Source organism: Esox lucius, chromosome 14, assembly GCF_011004845.1.
Source record: "Esox lucius isolate fEsoLuc1 chromosome 14, fEsoLuc1.pri, whole genome shotgun sequence".
NCBI lineage: Eukaryota > Metazoa > Chordata > Actinopteri > Esociformes > Esocidae > Esox > Esox lucius.
The window spans coordinates 6,393,706-6,413,862 of NC_047582.1; the positions used below are offsets into that span (position 1 = coordinate 6,393,706).

Consider the following 20,157-nt stretch of genomic DNA (forward strand, 5'->3'; position numbering starts at 1 on the left):
CTAGCTAGTTAAGTAAAATATTGAAAAGTAGACAAATGTAACAGTAATATTTATTCAGACAATTATTGATAGCAATCCAAGAAAGTCATGTCATATTACAGATGCATTCAAATAATCTGCTCCTTTAATAAGTACCAGCATTCAAAAGTAAAGGTCCATCAACCATGCAGACAATACACAAAAATAAATGAACAAACAAAATGTCAGACATTATAGCAACCAGATATAAGAATAATGCATAAGGCATACTTAAAAAAAAAAAAGGTAAATTGGTTCAGAAATAAGGCAAAAACAGCTCATGTAACAAACTATTGTCTTTGTTGTTTTCAGTCATAAGAGGCGTTCAATATCACAGTAATACGCCTTTAAAGACAGGGATATGTTCTCAGCGTCATTATCTGAAAAGGTCTAATGACTTCAATCAAAGTTCCACTAGGAGGAATACAGTACAGCTTATTATGCAGAGACCTGTCAGATTTTGACTTTCGATTATGGGGTAAAACCGAACAGTAAAACATTACAGAAATACAACTGATAATCCTGGCTGTTAGAAGTTATGTGGAACCACAAAAGTATGTTCTTATGCAGTTGTGCAAAAACCTGTTTACTATATTAAGAGACTACAAGGGGGAAAAAATAAATAGTTAAAAGACAAATAAATTAAGGCAAGGGACATTTTTCTCCCAATCTATTTCATTGGGTGTAGTTTGTTACATTCCTCTAAAGTGTTCCTGAATCAGGCTTTGGATTCAAGTAGATGGTAAGTCATTTGACCGCTAATGCATAAAATAATCATCCCATCACAATACCCAATTAAGTTTGTTCCACAGGAAATGAACACAAATAAAAAAATCCCAAGTGACACCACTAATGTATTCATGAATACAGTGAGATAAAAGGTCTGGAACCAGTCTATATTGTTCATTTACATTTTCGTCATTTAGCAGATGCTCATATTCAGAACAGTTAGTGCATTCATCTCAAGATAGCTAGGTGGGACATCCACATGTCACAGTAATAATCAGTACATTTGTTCTCAATTTACAGTATAGATTCATATTGCACATAACCCTTGTAAGGTCAAACGTGCCCAAGGCACCATTTCAAGAAGTACTTTTTTACACAGCAAGTCACATTCATACAGCTTTCATGCAAAAAATACAAATTAAATAAAGTTAAAAAAAACAAATACAGGAATATGAGATTATCACAGAACATGTTCAGTTGTAGCTGCATTTGTCATTTGTACAGTGTGAGAGTTTGAGTGGTTGACCAAGCCTGGTCAGTTTGGACTTCTCAGATATGGGACCCGGCTCTGACTGACCAGTTTTTCCTCTTGTAATAACTAGGTCTTACGGAGGTTTCACCAGAAAGATGTTAGCAGCAATCTTTGAAAACTAGAGAGATGGTTTACTTGTTCAATAGTTCTACGGATATATGGAAGGTCTGCCAGTAAGGTTGTTGTTGTTGTTGTTCTGGTTGTGGTGCTTTGGGTCTTGTAGCATATAACTATGAGGTTCACTTGTAGTCTGATTTGAGGGGCTACAATACAGTCTATTGCTGCTCATTTGTGTCTGGACCAGTCTATGAAGCTCTAGCCACTGCTGGTGTAGAGAGGGGGGCAGGGCTGGCTGTGCCTGAAGTTCATCAAATATACAGAGGTCTGGTGCCACCAGTAAAGCATAAAAACTACCAGGACATGCCACACCTGGTGGCTGGCCCCTACGTAGTTCAGCTGACCTGTGGAGGTCAAAGGGCATCAAACAGTTACTTCAGTTTTTCAACACATTGAAAGCAATCGGTTTGAACAAGACAAGAAGTATAATTACTCATCTTGATCACATGTCTTTTTAATTTGCTATGCAATGTGATTTTTATAAATGTATAATGGATGTTTTAAGCATTAATGCTCACCTGGGAAGTAGCATTCTGGGATCTTAGAGATGTAGAAGAGGAACGCTGCTCCAGCTATCAAATACATCACCATCACACGAGGCAGGAACAACTCAAGACAGAAAAACCACATGGTAGGACATTCGGAACAGATTAATTGACCGGGGCATTACTGAACTGTTTTTAATTTGGTACTATATAAAAATATATATCAATATAATATAGGGCTCCACAATATATCGTTACAGCGTCGACATTGCGATGTACGCATCCGCAAGTCACATCGCAGAACATGCGATTTAGTTAGGTAAACATACAATATATATTTTTCTTCAAACGGAAAACTAGCATTATATCTGTCTGATATAAGGTACAATACTCTGATTTATGGGTTATTCATGGATACACAGTTAATTATAATAATTATGATTATTATTTTGAACACGGAGTCGTTGATGCACGTGGTTGACATGCAGGCTCCGCTTGCGCGTGACGAAATGATGAGCGAAGAACTGGAAAAAAGGCCGAAATAGAGAATTTGGTTGCGTCGTCAATTATTTGAAAATATTTCGGCTACAGACTATTGACCAAAAACAGGTACTTTGTCAAGAGTGCCTTGCAATTGTTACCACAACACGAGGCAAAACGACCAATTTGTTTGATCATTTAAGGCGGCAACACACATCTTCGAATCTCCGTGCCGTCCAAAGCAGAAACACCATACAAGAAAGGTTCCAAACGGCAAAGAAAAATCACAGATTCAATAACATTTCACGTCGCCAAAGACATGGTACAAATTAACACGGTTACCAAATATGATTCGTTTGCTTGACAAGCGGTATGTAATACCATCACGCAACTATTTTTCTCAAGTTGCCAACCAAAAGCTGTACGAGAAATACTAACACAGGATGAACAGACTTGTTGTCCAGCCGGACAAAGGGGAGCCCTACATAAGTCACTTTATTAATGAGGTCTTCCACCTGAAAAGTCGCTGTTTGCTAACTGCATTTTCCCCAGAGGATCATACAAGTGAGAACATCGCAACAGGGAGGAGAGAAGCTTTAGCTGATTGAGGCCTACATGAGAGTCCTCTATTCTGTATAACAACTGACAATGCCGCGAACATGGTGAAGGCTGCCGCCCTGAACAAGTGGACCAGATTGCAGTGCTTTGGCCAGACTGCATCTTGCAGTTGGTAAGTTATGCCCAATTGCGCATTATATTTTAGTTGCTATTGCTATACTATTGCTATAAATATTATTACCTAGCTACCTGTTCTGAAATAGAACCATTTTCACAAGTTTCATAAATGTTAATTGTAGAGGATGGGGCTGGGGGAGAATGAAGTATACAGAATGTTATGAAGTATACAGAATGTTAGGTTGATAGCCAAAGCTCTTTCTGAAGACATCCTCTGTTTTTTCATATTGAAAAATATATCGCAATGTCAGTTATTTCCAATATCGTGCAACCCTAATATAATATATTCATATATATATATATATATATATATACATTTTTTTACTAATAAACACTATCCAAATAAATGACTTGTTTGACTTTCAGGTGCCTAAGACTTGCATAGTACTGTATATACAATAAAAAATATATTTATTACATGCCCAAAAATGTAATGTAAAACACCATGATATATTAAACAATGAAAACTGGATATAAAGTATGTGGAAAAGATAATGGAGAAACAATGCCTTGCAATATTAGTCAAACCCCTGACTAATTCTCTAATGTAAATGATTTACAACTAGTACACAGACATCAGACATATGTCCTTTTTCATGCATAAAAGACATCACCTTTGAGTTGATATTTACAAGAGTGGACCAAGCAAAGGGAAGTGGCGTTAAGATGCTTGGTGGTGGAGTACCTCCAAGGGGAATACAAAGGACTCTAGTTTTAGAAGAAATTAATTCCAGAATTATTAACCCTGTGTTCAATCTAAGCATTTCCATAAGTCAGGGTCCAGCCTTACATAAGAAGATCAACTGTGGCATCAATAAATAGTAAGAATATTAAAGTAGCTAAGTTACAATGCTATACCACACTGTATTTCAGTATAACTATACTGTATACAGTATAGTAAAATACTTTATACCATAATACAGGTATGTGTAAAAAAAATTACTTGCAGTTTTTATGAGACCTTTTGATCCAATGTTCAATATGTGGTGTTATTTCGACCTTCACATTTTGTTTAGTTTATGGGCCTTTAAATAGCACATCTTTTTCAGTACCATGCCTTGTAGATGTGTAGTAAGAGTTATTTTCCCCTATTGGCACTAAACCTTTAGTACTGTCTATATCAACTTAAAGAAATCCAGTACAATTTTATTTATATTTTTTTAAAACAGGTGTAGAAAAATGGTTACACACTTTACATTACACACCCCCCCCCCCACACACACACACTCATTAACATATAGGACTTATACACACATCTTTATATTGCCCACGCTGTGGCCGTTTATTATTGTTATTTTGTACATATTCCTTGTGTTGCTTGTTATATTTATTTTTATGTTCAGCTGTAATCTCGTAATGTTTTACTCTGTATTGTTGGAAAGTAGGCATTTTTGAGTTAGCCTGCACATTATGCAAGAAGTTTTTCCTAAATACAATGTGATTTGATTTAAAACTTCAAAATGTTCTCTCTGACCATGGCCACATTTACAGAATTGCAAAACAATTGGCTTTCAAACTGGAAAAAAAAAAGCACTGGGACTGCACAATTGGCCACACCCACTACCAACCTACAGCTGCAGAAAAACATTCCCAGAGGAAACACCAGAATGTGGAAGTCCTCATGTAGGGACCCTACAAATAAAGTGTTACCTTTTACTGGTAATCAGGGATCTGTAAACTTACCTGGACAACAGCTGAGCTGAAGCTTCCATTCAGCCAGACCCAGTGGATGGCTGGGATGACCCCGTAACAAGCCACAGAGCAGAAGATGGCGGTTCGCTGGTGACGCCACTCCCTAGAGTGGTAGTGGGGGTGGATCTGAGCCAAGAACACGGCCAGTATCAATGCTAGAACAGTCACCAGGTACACCTGTCTCCAGAACTAGAGAGAAGAGACGGGAGAATGAGAGTAAAATAAAATGGGTTACAAGAAATTATATATTGGGCCTGTGTGCATAGGTTTATCTTTTCAACCTTAGTTTTGTGTTTTAACATTTTAGATTTACTTAAACAAAATGTATGATTGAAAAACAAAACACATTGTTAGACTTGATCTGTTTAAAATGATAATAGTCATTATAATAATAGTTGTTATTACCTTGATAGTGGTTAAAATAATAATAGCATACATGGTGAAGTCTGATCATTACTCTAGCGTTAAATACATAATCGGCCTGGCTACCTAAAACAATGCATTCATTCTACAGCACAGAGGCCAATATCATGACACCCCTCAAGCCAGATGGCTAATGTAAACATCACACATTCCTGAGGTATATGTCCAGATGGGCTTAACTGTAACAATACATTCAGAATACTACAACATGATTGAATGCATTTTTGTTCAACTTACAGCTATGCAGTAGAAGGCGTAGAAGACCCCTGGAACGTAACAGCCAAGGATTCCAACAGAGATTCCAGCGTAGTCCAGCGCCAACCAGTGACGACATGTCTTCTCTGAGAGGTGGCAGGAGAACAGGTGATACCCCACCGAGCACAGCATACACACCTAGAAAAACAAAGTAAAATACCAAACCATCATTACTCAGACCAGTACCAGTTCTTTCTGCCATCCTCCCTCCCCCAGACACACACCTGAAAGCAGAAGAGCGCTATGCAGTAGATGACATAGTCTTCTCTGTTGGCACCTGAAGCTGGCAGCACTGCACACATGTCATTCACCCCCAGTAAGAAGAAGAGCAGAAACCCCAGCAGATGACTCCATATGTTGACCGTCTCATTGGACAGGATGAAAATACTAAAAAGGAACAATAAAACAGTCCCTCAACAACTAGACTGGTTTCATATGTTTGTGACGTCTTGAACTCTTAGTCATATTTGACCTGACAACAACCATGAAAGTTGCTGGAACATTACAGATCTGGGACCAGGCTGCACAACAAGTAGCTACGTACTATTAAAACTGCACAACAGTTACTTTTTGCTTATGATATTCTCTTGACGTACCTTTTTAGACAGAGTTTGGATTGTAAGCGGGCCCTGTATCCATCTGTAATGTATGGGTTTTCTTTCATGTATAACGGGATCTGTTCAAATGTGTACAGGCGGATTCCCCTGGGCACATGGACTGGCCAGTGACTGGCCAGCCACTGGTAAACTCCCAGTTCATTGAATTTGGTACTCTTGTGTAACTTGAGGGGTTTATGAGGCATTTTGGAACATCAGCTTTTTCACAGTGCTGGCAGAGTTTTAAGGCTGAAAAGATGAAAGGGGCACATAACACGGTGAAGTTGCATGGCACTATGGGCTGCATTTACACAGGCAGCCCAATTCAGTAATCCGTCTTTCGATTAATCACATCAGATTGGTAAAATGTGGAAACCTTTAAAAAAACCAAAAAAACATCTGAAGTGGACTTCCAATGTAAACGCAGTCGAAGGTTTTACTGCAATATGACATAAGCCTGGCACAGATTAGCTAGCAAGATATATCAACCGTTACAGATGACAAAAGGTAAGAATAACAGTGAATCTAAAACTACGGCTAACTAAATCAGCAAGTCATCATGCTTTGGGTAATAGCTAGCTAGATTACTGGAATAAATCGCAGCTAAACGATTGATCAAAATATAGCAATGCATTCATGTCACTTGAAATTAAACCGGCCGTGCTAGCTAGCTATAGTGTTAGCTTTCATGCTAGCATGCGGAATAGTTTTTTTATTTATTTTTATTGCATGCTATTGAAGGCTACATGGTGTCATCTAATGTAAATTTGCCTTACTTTGCGATCTAGTAACCTATGAATATATGACACCACACTGTAAGTAAAGCCGCCAACCCAGCAGCTCATGCTAGCAAGTCAATAAAAAAAAACAGCAGTATGAAACGGTCCCGCGACAGATATGCCTAAGGACCTCCTATGCACTTTATTAGCTGCCTGAATACAATTATGAACAAGTATAAGGGCGTCTGGGTCCTAAATTCTGATTCGAAATAAATATTCGATTTTTTTAGTGGCACATTTGGTGTAATGGAAATTACACAAATAGCAAAACTATCAATTATGACTAGACAGCTAAAGAAACGTTTATAGTTTAATGTAATGAATTATCAAGGTAGGCGTCTGTGAAGAGATATAATTTATTACAACGTATTCTTTGTAATCTCAATCGAATTTATTCCAAAACACAATGTTTTGGCTTTCCACTACATTTTCTATTCTATTATTTTAGGAAGCCTACGAGATCATTATGGCTGTCCTTTGTTCATACACTGGATTGCATCAACCAATGAACGAATTCATGTTTCACATTGGGTCATAGCCGAAAAAAGTTAGTGGATCCTGGTTTTACAATTATATCAGCTGTCCATAAAAATTGCTGATGGAAATGCCTGTCCACCGATGATATATGGGTATGCCCTGCTCAGTGCTGTAGCAGCATTTTACACAACATCTTTGACTAGAAGTTTGATTAAATCATCATAACTTGTTCATGAAAGTTGGTACCGATGTAGCCATGGTGTATATTATAATTTTAAAATGTTCAGTTGCGTGGCGGATTCCGGTGTGGTTGTCTACAAGCACCCTAGCTTGGCCGAATGGTTTTTGAGAGTTTTACATGTTTCCCCCTCAAAGATTTCAGTTTGTTTTTCAATTTAATTGTTCACGTTATAGATCACATTAAAGGTGGAAAAAGTTCTGACATGATTTATCTTTGTTTCATTATTTTACATCACAAGAACCTGGCATTTTAACAGGGGTGTGTACTTTATATCCACTGTACATACAGTATATATAGGAATATACATATATGCTAGAGAAAAACTACAAACCCCTTGAATAGTCTACACATTCTGCTGACTTAAATTTTAACATTCTTCACAGCTAAGACACCTTGACCAAGAACCCATAGTTAACTGGCACGAGCATCCTATTAGTTGATGCAACCCAATGCTTGAGTAAAAGAACGCAGCCTTAATTATAGGCTTATGGCCGAATATAGGATAAGCTAGGTGTTGCACGCTATTCCGACCCCAGGTTTTTTGTTTCGTGTCTAAAAGAGAAGATTTATTAGAAGTAAAGGCTAAAAACAATATTGAGATTTTTTAAATTTTTATAATATATATTTTTATACACCAATCAGAATTATACAAATTGGCCTAATACAGTTTAATCAACATACATTTGTAGTCTACAATGCCAGACAAAATGTTAACTTCCAGTATACGGTAAGAATTAATCTTCTGAAGCAGACTTACTACACCGGCAAATATTTGAGGCAACACCTTTTGAGACAGATGTATTGCCTCAAATATGTATGTATACAGGTAACTAGCTCTCCGAGATTGTGTTAGTAAAACTACACAAAAAAAGCTAGCAGACCTTCAGAATCCAAAATAATAACTCATACCTTTTATAAGCTTCCTCCAATAGTGCTAAATGCACTTTAAAGCTCTACACTCATTTAACTGTAATCAGTAAATAAGACATCTCAATCTTGGTTTTGCGACGTTGTGTCCTCCGTAGTTAACTCGTCTGCTTTAGAAAAAGGCTTTCCTCTACTCACCTACTTTTAAAAAAAGTCAGAGGTAATCAGGGAGGCGAGGAAGGAAACCTGGAAACGAATCTGCTGTGAATTTATAAATAAAATGTAACCTTGCCTACATGGTCTTTTTTGTTAGAGCACTATTAATTTATCATAAAGCTTGATAGATCATTTTTGTTTTGGCATGTGAAAGGGTTTGTCATGCAAGACAATCCCAGGTTGAATTTGAACAAATTAGGTGGTGATAATTAATGTAATAAATAACAAACGTGTATTCATTTAAATTTGGCATATATTCATAAAATGAAGTAATTATATGAATATATTGTGAAATATTTTATAAATATAAATTTAGAAAGGAATATTTCAAACCCATTGTCTATTTGTTGTCAGCAACAAGTTTAAAAAAAGTTGGGACAGGGGCATGTTTACCACTGTTTCATCACCTCTTCTTTTAACGATACTCTGTAAGCGTTTGGGAACTGAGGAGATCTGTATTGGTTTTCGGCCTTGTCCCTTCTCTGAATCTTTTTAATGATATTATGTACGGTAGATAATGAGATCCCCAAACTCTTTTCAATTTTACATTGAGAAAGGTTATTATTAAATTGTTGCACTATTTGCCCACGCAGACTTTCACAGAGTGGTGAACCCCTCCCCATCCTCTTTGGAATTATCTTCAATTTTAAATCATGTCCCTGACCTGTTGCCAATTTAACTAATACATTTTCTGATATTACACTAGGTTTATGTTTTTAGCATTACACAATTGTTCCAGTCTCTGTCTCAACTTTTAAACGTGCTGCTGGCATCAAAGCCAAAGTGGGCATATATTTTTCAAGAAACAATAAAATGTCTCAGTTTCAACATTTGATATGTTGTCTTTGCACTATTATCCATTGAATATAGGGTTTAAATGATTTGCACATCATTGCATTCTGTTTTTATTTATGTTTTACGCAGCGTCCCAACTTTAAGACAAGGATTGACAGGGGACAGAAGTGAGGGTTTGGTTATAAATGTAGTGATACTTCAAGTGTTGGTGCGAAGTGTGGGGAAGACATGCATATGGGGAGTGTGGAGACAGGGCTCTGTACGTGCTGTAACTGTAGGGGGGCTCGTAGTGTCAAGAGATGTGCGAAGTGTGGGGAGGACATGCATATGGGGAGTGTGGAGACAGGGCTCTGTACGTGCTGTAACTGTAGGGGGGCTCGTCGTGTCATGTTTCTGTGGTTCAGAGATGGAGACAGGTGGCCGTGCAGCAGGTGAGGAGAGAATAACACCTTACATTCAGAAGCTGTGAAGATAGTTTATGCTATGAAGAGTCCATAACCTAGCGGAAGAATTCGGAGCAGAATAGAATTGAGGGGCTGGATAGGTGGAGGGGAATAGGGGAATTAACAAGATAGGTGGAGGGGAATAGGGGAATTAACAAGATAGGTGGAGGGGAGTAGGGGAATTAACAAGATAGGTGGAGGGGAATAGGGGAATTAACAAGATAGGTGGAGGGGAATAGGGGAATTAACAAGATAGGTGGAGGGGAATAGGGGAATTAACAAGATAGGTGGAGGGGAATAGGGGAATTAACAAGATAGGTGGAGGGGAATAGGGGAATTAACAAGATAGGTGGAGGGGAATAGGGGAATTAACAAGATAGGTGGAGGGGAATAGGGGAATTAACAAGATAGGTGGAGGGGAATAGGGGAATTAACAAGTTAGGTGGAGGGGAATAGGGGAATTAACAAGATGGGTGGATTAGAGGAAGGCAGTTAAATTATACAGAACACGAGAAGTCAAAAAGTTAGATCATCAGATCATCGTGAGGAACTTCGGGAAGTAGTAAATGAGGGAAATTAGGAGTCAGGAAACATGGATTGGTTCATCTTCATAATGGTGTTAATTCTCCAATGGGATACTACGAGTTTAGTGCCGAATGGGCAAGAGTTTTAAAATTGTCTTTTGGAGTTACAAGATAAACCTGATAATTGTGCACCTTAAGAAAATTTGTACAAAGAGGCAATACAAAAAAAAGATCACTGTTTATCAGCTTGATCTTACACAAAAAAATCCTATCTAACCTTTCAATGAAAAAAAATCATCAAGAGAAATTAATTTTATTAAAAAACATGCATGACACAATAATTGGCAACATTGCATTTAGTACTTTGTGCATTTAGTACTTTGTGCAACTCTCCCAAACTAACAACTGAGTCATCTCAATGCTTGATGAGGTGAGCAAACACGAGGAGGGATTTGAGCCCATTCCTCCATAGAGAAACTCACTAAGTCATGATTGTGGACGTCTTCAGCTCCCCTCACAGGGTTTCCATCAGATATACAGTCAGGGGAATGTGATGACAATTGCAGATGCCTTATTCTATGGTCAGTGAACCATTTGCTTGTGTACGTGGAGGTATGCTTTGGATCTTTGTTCTGCTGGAAGTTCTACCGACAACCCAGTTTTAGCTTCCTGGCAGAGGCAAACAGATTTTAGCCAAAATTCTCCTGGAACTCCATGTTGCATTTGGAAGTAAAACAGACCCACAACATCACATATCCAACAGCATAGTTCAGTGGGTATTAGGTTATTTTCTGCATGACCATGTCTATTTATTTATTTTTCACTCCAAGCCTTCCTCAGGTTTTTTGTTTTTTTTCTCTTCCCAATACCTCAATTTATAGAACCTGGTGCCACTCCAAGTTCAATAATGTCTAGCAAACTCCAGATGCTTACATTTGTGATTTGATGATAGCAGAGGCTTACTGCTGGTAACCTTTCCAAGTAACTTGGCATGGAGGTGGAATCTAATTATGGTTTTGGAGTTTGACGTGATATCTTGCATTGCACTGCAAAAAAAATATTGCAACCACTGGAGCCAGTGTTAGCTGCAACCCCGTCCACCCGGCATTCACAAGACCCTAGAAAACTGAAACTCTATTTAAATGGAAAAACACTTGCCCCAGTAGCCTTAATAAATGTGATATCATATATCTGACTATATCTTAAACTCAAACCTCTTTTTTACCACATTATCCATTATGGCTGTTTATAACTATAACAGTGGCTGTAGTTTATGGTTCCTAAATTTGGCAATATCAGGTCAGATATGTGATTAAAATACAAAACCAAAAAATCATTATGCCAAAACTTCAGTCAGGTAAACGTTTGTTCAATTAAGAGACTAAAAGGGCTAGTCAATTTTGAGAATGAGGAAATTCAATGTACATGATGGTCATGGCTATTAGTAGAATTCGTCAAAGAAAACCAACAACAATATTCCTTTAGGCATATTATTTTACCATATTACAGATAAAGTCCCCTTTAGTCCGTACCAGCATTCATAATAAAAGTTCATAAATAATGCCCAATTTTTTTTTTTTAATAATGACATAATTACACAGTAAAATAATGCATATGGCATACTTAAAAACTATTTACAAACAAGGCAAACTGCAAGAGGAGCGTGTGTCTTTGCTACGTATCCAGTCATTCAAGTTTATATTATGTTTATAAACATTATTAACCACTCAGCAGAAGACAAGGGGCAAGCTTGTTTCACAACCCATTGCCACAGGTGGGTGGATTTTCCACATTTTATACCATTCTGTGCACATTCAGGGGGACTTAAAATAATTATGATTAATTTTGGGTTGTTTTTTATCTGGTGTAGCAGAGAGAACGTCATCTTGACAAAATGCTAATAGCGCGACAGAGCAACGCATGAAGCCGATAGTGCAAAACTCAAAGTAATCCCGCCATAATAACCCAAAAGGTTTGTTCCAGAAGCAATAACACACAGGAAAAATACCAAGTAACACAATTCAAGTATTCATGAATACAGCGAGATAAAACCACTCGGGGGGAGGGGGGGTCTGGGGTGATCACAAAGGCTCTTTTCTGTTAAGTACCATTGGAGTCTAGACCAGAGGTGTCAAACTGGATCCACAGAGGGCCGAGTGTCTGCAGGTTTTCGTTCTCACCTTGTACTAGTTTGACTAATTAGGTTACTAATTGGTTAGTTTCTTCCCTCACCTGGTTGTTTAGGTCTGAACTGGGAACCAATTTAAAGGAAAAACCGAAAACACTCGGCCCTCCGTGGAACCGGTTTGACACCTCTGGTCTAGATAGATATTGCACATAATCCTTGTAAGGTCAAATGTGCCAAAGGCAGCATTTCAAGAAGTACTTATTCACAAAATGAAACATTCACACAGTAACAGTAACACTTGATGATGAAAGTAGGAAAAAATTATCTGAGAATTACAGATTTTGTTCAGTTGTAGCTGCATTTTGTACAGCATGAGTCCCTGCTTTCCAGGTAGGGACCAGGCTTTGACTGACCCGTCTTCACTCTTGTATAATAACCTGGCCCCCTATTTTTTCACAGGAAGCAGTTCCTTAAAAATGTAGAGATTATTGTTCCATTTGACTTGTTCAATCATTCTACAGACATCTGTAAGGTCTGATAGTATGGTTGTGGTAACTTGGCATGGTCTTGTCTGCTTGACCGAGCCCCTCTGTAGCATGTAGACATGGACATTACTGCAGATCTAAAGTCATTTCTGCTAAAGATCCTGAATCTTCCATGCATGTGTGGATAATTTTCTGCGCATGTATTTATTCTATATACCCTCTTTACAGAGCAGTCAGTTTGCAGCTCCTCACTCCTAACTTTAAAAAAGGTTTTACACTTTAAACCTGAGGTTGAAGTATGTATCTTCCCTAGTACGTCCATTGCCGCTCTGCTTCTTGGCACACTCCTCGCTCAAACAGGAAGTGTACCCTGAATGCCTATGCGCAGGAGGGAAAACACTCTCCAGCCAGCAACCTTAATTGAGCTTGCTAGAGTGAGATGAGGCAAGGCAACCATATTTGGCCCCAACCCCCCAAACATGGACAGTGCTGGCCAATGTGTAGTGTAGACCCCTGGACTTATCCATGATACTCAGAGTTTCACAATGTAGACTTACTGGTTCAGTGAGCAGCGTGACAAAAAACAGTATGGCATGTGCTGCAGAAGACACATCAAAGCAATCTGGGATTGCTGCGACAAAGCAGAGCCTTAAGCCTTAAATTCAATGTCACAAAATTGTGAAGAAAAAAAGTTTGAGAGGAAATAAGCTGCAACTTAATGCACCAAAAGAGCAGGTACATCATGAATACGTACCCAGAAAGTGTTCTGCACATGCACATAGGCTTCTAGATCTTTAGTGGAAGAGGTGCGTTCAGAGGCAGATCTACACAATGTATAAGTATAGGTTTTCACTGAGGGGCTCTATTGCTGCTCGTTTGAAGCTCTAGCCGCTGCTGGTGTAAAGAGGGGGGCAAGGCTGGCTGTGCCTGAAGTTCATTATATACACTGCAGTCTGGTGCCACCAGTAAAGCATAAAAACAACCAGGATATGCCACACCTGGTGGCTGGCACCTACATAGTTCAGTTGACCTGTGGAGGTAAAAGAGGCATCAGGAGGTCATCAAAACATCACTTAGAAGATTATACAGTGTTTTCAGATTTGTTTTTGACTGAGTGTCAGAAGATATAGTCTATAAAATTGGCAAATTAAAAGTTGACTAACGCTCTGTGCTTGAATGATGTGTACAGCGGTGTTGTGTAATTATTATTTAAAGGTCTGGACATGCTTTGTTGTTTTTAGGGAATGTTTCCCAATCACAAGGCAGTGTGAATGGATTATGACAACACTTTTTGTGGTGAATTCAGTAATTTCAGTCTTTAAGTGCTCAGGTTGGTATCTCGTGAACACCTTTACACAATCACACATTAAAAAGTGGTATAAAAATATTTAAAATTCTGAATATAATTTGGTCAGTGTGTTAATGTCTACCCGAGAAGCGATTGCACCTTCTTTAGAAAGTTAACTAGTTGCAAGTTTGAGGTAAAATGCACTTGGGTTGTCGATGTCAAAACACTACAAGCTGTGATTCAAATATTAAATAATGTTATGTCATTTTTACTTTTACACTGAATGTTTGCTGCTTCCATCCAGATGAGTAGGCAGAAGGCTATTGTATACATTTAGAATAAGGTGAGAAAATTGTACAGCTGTGGTATTTGCGGTTCATCATATATGTCTTCTTCAGTCTGTTGGCTATTTAGTTTTTTTTCTTGGCACTCGTCACTTCCACATTTTGCATTGTATTGCGGAGTGTAGACTGTTTACATATTTGTGCCCATATGTACATTTTATGTACTGGTTTTATTGTTGAATAAATATTTTTTTAAATTGTATGATGTTTTTGTTGAGTTATTATTACACAATACTTTTTCTGACCTTTTTGAATCTTGCCCCTGACAAATAGCCCATATTACAAAAAAAGACTAAAACTAATAAAAACTAAACTAAAACTAAGCATTTTCAAAAAAATAAAAATAAACTAGCAAACCCACTTTAAAAACTAATTAAAACTAAACTGAATTTGAAACCAAAAAGTCAAAACAAAATAAAAATACTAATAAAAAATGCAAAACTATAATAACCTTGGTACTGACCACTGCAAACCAGGAATACCCCACAGGGGCTGCAGGTTTGGAGATGCTCAGACCCAGTCGTCTAGCCATCACAACTTGGCCCTTGTCAAAGTCGCTCAGATCCTTACGCTTGCCCATTTTTCCTGCTTCTATCACATCCAACCTTGAGGATAGAATGTTCACTTGTTGCCTAATTTATCCCACCCACTGACAGGTTCCATGATAATAAGATTATCAGTGTTATTCACTTCACCTGTCAGTGGTCATAATGTACTGGCTGATCGGTGTAATAGCACAAGTACCTGTAACATGTATTACAAGTAAGTGTAACCACCACGTAAAACAGAATGTAGACGTTAAAGAGTTACGGGATGATGTTCGTGTTCATGTGCTGTTTGGTCAATAAACGCGGTACGTACTGTTATTTCATTTTGAAACACAAAGACCCAAATGGCGTTTCAAAGCTGATATCTATAATATTTGTTTTTCCTTGTTTGTTTGGCTGCTACTAAATTTCTTCTATGGGATTGGGTTGGCAGATTGTATAGCTGGTCATCACCCTCTACTGTTTCCTGGTAATATTGCAGTTTCCCTCCCTTCTCTACATTTCTCGATTGAACTTGATTTGAGGAAGTGTGAACTCAAACAAATTCGTTTTCACACGTTCTAAATATATGTATATATATGAAGTATATGAAGAATGTAAAATGTGAAGGATGGACATTAAAGCTCACCTGGAAAGTAGCGTTCTGGGATCTTAGAGATGTAGAAGAGGAACGCTGCTCCAGCTATCAAATACATCACCATCACACGAGGCAGGAACAACTGAAGACAGAAATACCACATGGTAGGACATTCGGAACAGAATAACTGACCGGGGCATTACTGAACTGCTTATAATTTGGTTAAGAATGTGTTATGACTTCTTTGTGTAGCTATATAAAGACACGTTGTCATTCAGGAATCGTTTGCCTCACCTGGACGACTGTAGAGCCGAAGCCTCCATTCAGCCAGACCCAGTGGATGGCTGGGATGACCCCATAGCCAGCCACTGAGCAGAAGATGGCAGTTCGCTGGTATTGCCACTCCTGAGAATGGTAGTCAGGGTGGATCTGAGCCAAGAACACGGCCAGTATCAATGCTAGAACAGTCACCAGGTACACCTGTCTCCAGAACTAGAGAGAAGAGAGAGGACGAAGATAAGGTGGTTGGACTAGGGTGGCCCAGCGGTCTAAGGCCGAGATGAACTGATGCAAAACCTCTATCTTTCACCACATCCCGGTTCAAGCATTACATGCCCCATAAATAATATATATTTGGAAAGAAGGTATAAGAACCCATCTACGAACCTTATAAGAGGTATAAGAACTGTATATTCATAGTGATCCACAAATGTTATATTTTCTAATAGCCTCACTGATATGTCAGTATAGGTAAAAAATGGTCAACAACGGATATATATTGTATCATACATACTATATTGCAGTAGAAGGCATAGAAGACCCCTGGAACGTAACAGCCAAGGATTCCAACACAGATTCCAGCGTAGTCCAGCGCCAACCAGCGGCGACATGTCTTCTCTGAGCGGTGGCAGGAGAACAGGTGATACCCCACCGAGCACAGCATACACACCTGAGGAAAAAGGCAGGAAACCGCACACAACCACATAACTTCTTAACATATTATGGCATGTGTCCAAAAAAAAAACGATGTGAAGATTTTTTCAGACATTCCTTCTTTCTCTCTCTTTTTATCTGTGCGTGAGTTTTTCTTGCATACACCACCACATACCTGAAAGCAGAACAGTCCTATGCAGTAGATGACATAGTCTTCTCTGTTGGCACCTGAAGCTGGCAGCACTGCGCACATGTCATTCACCCCCAGTAAGAAGAAGAGCAGAAACCCCAGCAGATGACTCCATATGTTAACCGTCTCATTGGACAGGATGAAAATACTAAAAAGGAACAATAAAAACACTCCTTCAACAACTAGACTGGTTTCATATGTTTGTGACGTCTTCTCAACGTCACAAACATATGAATTCCACTGTTTTTTCCACTGTTTTACCAGAACATTACATATCTGGGACCATGGCTACAGAACAACTGCTGATAACTACCTCAACATACAACAATTTGGAAAAAATACTCAAATGCATGCAGTCAGGACTCTACGTCACTCCGGACTCTACGTCACTCCGGACTCTACGTCACTCCGGACTCTACGTCACTCATGACAAGAACATCTGCAAAATGTATATCATGTAAACATACTACAATACATTCAGTATACACCATTCTCTTGACAACAAAAGCTGTTAAAGGCCATCTGCTGTATATCAAAACACCCCTGACTTCCACCAATGAGCAGCTTTGAATGTACATTCAGACTTTACACCCTCCCACTCTAGCTCTGAGTGTTCATGTCGCTGCAAGAGAAAACAGATTTGGCTGGTGACCAAGTCCACTGTTACCCTAGGAAGACATACTGTACATGAATCCAATGCAGTGAGTGGTGTGGTTTTAGGTATGTTATGCTACGTAATGACTTTTGATTACAGGTAATTTACCTCTATCTAGAATTGTAGTATACAGTGTCGTTTTTATATTTTTTGGAAAACACAATATTGCATTAACTGCACTTTAAATTACCTATGCAAAATATGCTATTGTGCATCCTGTAGTGCATGTTAGCACTGCATGCTTATAGTTAGCTCGATTGTGATGGCTGTTTTAGAGACGGCCCTTGACCACTTACCGGTGCAGTTAGTTACAATTGTCTGGTGGCGGGTTAAGATTAGATAAGATCATCACCAGGTCAGAGGGGGAGATTGATTCATCTTGCCTGTCTAAATTAGTAATTGGTTCTCTATCTCTTCTGCAAGATGTCCATGTTGATGTGTATTTGCTGCTAGGTGAATATCTCTAAATGGATGCAATGCTTTGTCATTAATTCCTGCATGTTTGTGTTGGATGTGCTTCCCTTTGACCCGTCATGTATTCCCTTTCGTTTTAGAACCACATTGCCATTCCTATTTGAAGATACAATAATGAGTGATGACAAAAAATGTATTAATGTCCTGGCCTGGGAAACATCTGTATGAATACGGAGCCTGGATCAGACCAGGGTACAATGAGAGATTTGAGTCCAGAGCGGGTGAGGGCATTTTCAGCCGGCACACTGTTTGAGCTAGCCATTTTATTGTTTACAGAGACCTACCTTTTTAAACAGAGTTTTGATGGTAGATGTGCTCTGTATCCATCTGTAATGTATGGGTTTTCTTTCAAGAATACAGGAATCTGTTCAAATGTGTAAAGGCGGATTCCCCGTGGCACCAGGACAGGCCAGTACTGGTAACTCCCCAGTTCAATGTAGTGGGTACTCTTGTGTAACTTCAGGGGTTTATAAGGCATTTTGGATGATCAGATACCACCGTCCTGGCACAGTTTTAAGGCTGAAAAGATGAAAGGGACACACAAAAGGCTAAGATTGTTGCATGACACTGCCTCTGTACCTTTACTAAGATGAGAGGATATTCTTCTCTGATGCTCAGAATTTTCAATATGTCAAAAACATTTGTTAGCCTACTCACCAAATTCTAGTGTCACAGAGAAACTATTGTCATTACTGCTGTTACAAACAATATGTGTTTCAAATGGTAGTCCCCACAAAAATACCACCAATGATATTTTAAAATACTGTACTGTACAGATGCAGGTGTATGTAGGCTAACAGTAAATTACTGTATTGGAGATGTTGGTGGTGGATTTGGGGGACCTCATTATGCAATTGGTAAAAACAATACTTTTATTTTTGGAAGTACACAATGAAAGTAGCAATGATGGTAATTTTTCTGAGAAACTCTACATTTTGGTGAGTTTAAATACGTTTTCTTTTTTGAGTTTGCTAACAGAAACTACAATTAAAGGGCCCTGAGCGTCACAGAATCCGTGTTAGTATGTTAAGTTTACGATTTCACTGCGCTATACAACGTTGACAGATGTATCTAGTTGTTCTTTACGTCCATAAGCTACACTACTACTGCTGGATAAGATTTACAAGAGAGGATGTGAAACTAGTATGCCTGTTAAAACCAACAAAACAACAGGTTTTGGCTAACAGTAATAGCTATTGTATTAGTATACGTTGTATAACAGAACGACATAAGCGACTGATCAAATATATACGTACTAGTAAATAAATCAGCCTGGCAACAAAGGTTAGCTAGCATACAGAAATAAAATTACCTTTTGGCTGCATGCTGATTTTGATTTCTACGCGGTGTCAGCTAGCTAGTAAATTGGCTTTATTCTGTCATATAGCACGTTTTTTATTCATAGCTAAAACCATTGAAACCAAGGCCACTACACTAGCGGCGAGGCAACTGGCTAGCCCAGCAGCTTACGCTATGGAGTCCATAAACAAAACCCAAAACAGCGTTCAAAGATCATGCGACAGAAGTAATCAAGGACCCCCTCTCTGCACTGAAGAAACTGCCTGTATAAAATCTGTAGTCTGTAATAAATCAGTATCCAAACACCTGTTAAGAAAGGAAAACCTGTTTTGTAGCCCCTGTTTTCCTACCTGTTTAATATTGTCTGTTGTCTTGATATTATTTGTATGATATGCAAATTAAGTGTTTCAAATCAAATCCCCTCTAGAAAATAAAAAAAAGAATGTACACAGAGTGCCTTATGCCATCTAACAGACAGTTTCAGAATTATTTTTATGAAAAGTGTACAGGCCAGATTCATTATTACCCATTGTGGTTTTGGAGGGAAAGTGATGTTTTTATAATAGTACAATATTTTCACAGAATATAGAAAAATCTTTACAACATGTTGAAACAACAAAGCTTGAGTAAAAAAAGTCAAATAAAAACGATTTCACACTTCATACTAAAAATACATAAGGCACTAACAGTTATACTCCTACCACATTGTTTTGTACCTATGGATACAAATGATTTACATTATGACTCAAACAATAAATGACCTGGTGATACAAGCATAGTCCAGCTAGTAGGGTTATCAATATGTGTTAAAAAAAAACAAATAAGAAACATG

At 38.4% G+C, this 20,157-nt stretch overlaps 2 protein-coding genes and 1 long non-coding RNA gene across 8 annotated transcripts; 1 reads left to right on the forward strand and 2 right to left on the reverse strand.

Annotated features, from left to right (window-relative positions):
* Positions 1-38: 38 nt before the first annotated feature.
* LOC105014950 (progestin and adipoQ receptor family member 3) lies at positions 39-8,580 on the reverse strand. Of its 4 annotated transcripts, none has more exons than XM_034297180.1 (7): positions 8,469-8,580; positions 6,063-6,311; positions 5,691-5,853; positions 5,449-5,604; positions 4,780-4,977; positions 1,915-2,005; positions 39-1,740 (listed from the first exon to the last, which is right to left on the reverse strand). In XM_034297180.1, the coding sequence occupies exons 2-7, from the start codon at positions 6,266-6,268 to the stop codon at positions 1,595-1,597; spliced, it is 960 nt and encodes a 319-aa protein (XP_034153071.1). In that variant the 5' UTR covers positions 6,269-6,311; positions 8,469-8,580; the 3' UTR covers positions 39-1,594. The 4 variants fall into 4 exon arrangements, with proteins under 4 accessions (XP_034153071.1, XP_019908897.1, XP_034153070.1 ...); XM_020053338.3 differs by lacking the exon at positions 8,469-8,580 and adding an exon at positions 6,839-6,964; XM_034297179.1 differs by lacking the exon at positions 8,469-8,580 and having other exon boundaries at positions 6,063-6,952.
* Positions 2,968-5,773, forward strand: LOC109616610. Its single transcript, XR_002197812.3, has 3 exons — positions 2,968-3,091; positions 5,451-5,574; positions 5,683-5,773. It is a non-coding gene; the product is annotated as an uncharacterized LOC109616610 (long non-coding RNA).
* Positions 8,581-12,648: 4,068 nt separating the features above from the next.
* Positions 12,649-19,694, reverse strand: LOC105014949 (progestin and adipoQ receptor family member 3-like). Of its 3 annotated transcripts, none has more exons than XM_029124892.2 (7): positions 19,339-19,694; positions 18,311-18,545; positions 16,883-17,045; positions 16,568-16,723; positions 16,069-16,266; positions 15,826-15,916; positions 12,649-14,047 (listed from the first exon to the last, which is right to left on the reverse strand). In XM_029124892.2, exons 2-7 carry the CDS (start codon positions 18,502-18,504, stop codon positions 13,902-13,904), a joined length of 948 nt encoding a protein of 315 aa, XP_028980725.1. In that variant the 5' UTR covers positions 18,505-18,545; positions 19,339-19,694; the 3' UTR covers positions 12,649-13,901. The 3 variants fall into 3 exon arrangements, with proteins under 3 accessions (XP_028980725.1, XP_028980726.1, XP_034153072.1); XM_029124893.2 differs by lacking the exon at positions 19,339-19,694 and adding an exon at positions 17,221-17,336 and having other exon boundaries at positions 18,311-18,394; XM_034297181.1 differs by lacking the exon at positions 19,339-19,694 and having other exon boundaries at positions 16,883-17,336; positions 18,311-18,394.
* Between the last annotated feature and the right edge of the window lie 463 nt (positions 19,695-20,157).

Bases quoted from the DNA above. Each gene is read 5' to 3' on its own strand.
- LOC105014950 (XM_034297180.1), bottom strand. From the start codon at position 6,268: ATGCCTCATAAACCCCTCAAGTTACACAAGAGTACCAAATTCAATGAA. The intron at 5,605-5,690 runs GTGTGTGTCTGG...TTGTTTTTCTAG, and splicing joins TAGCGCTCTTCTGCTTTCAG to GTGTGTATGCTGTGCTCGGT. The intron at 1,741-1,914 runs GTGAGCATTAAT...TGACCTCCACAG, and splicing joins CCCAGAATGCTACTTCCCAG to GTCAGCTGAACTACGTAGGG.
- LOC105014949 (XM_029124892.2), bottom strand. From the start codon at position 18,504: ATGCCTTATAAACCCCTGAAGTTACACAAGAGTACCCACTACATTGAA. The intron at 16,724-16,882 runs GTATGTGGTGGT...CTTTTTCCTCAG, and splicing joins TAGGACTGTTCTGCTTTCAG to GTGTGTATGCTGTGCTCGGT. The intron at 16,267-16,567 runs GTATGTATGATA...TCTTCTCTCTAG, and splicing joins ATGCCTTCTACTGCAATATA to TTCTGGAGACAGGTGTACCT.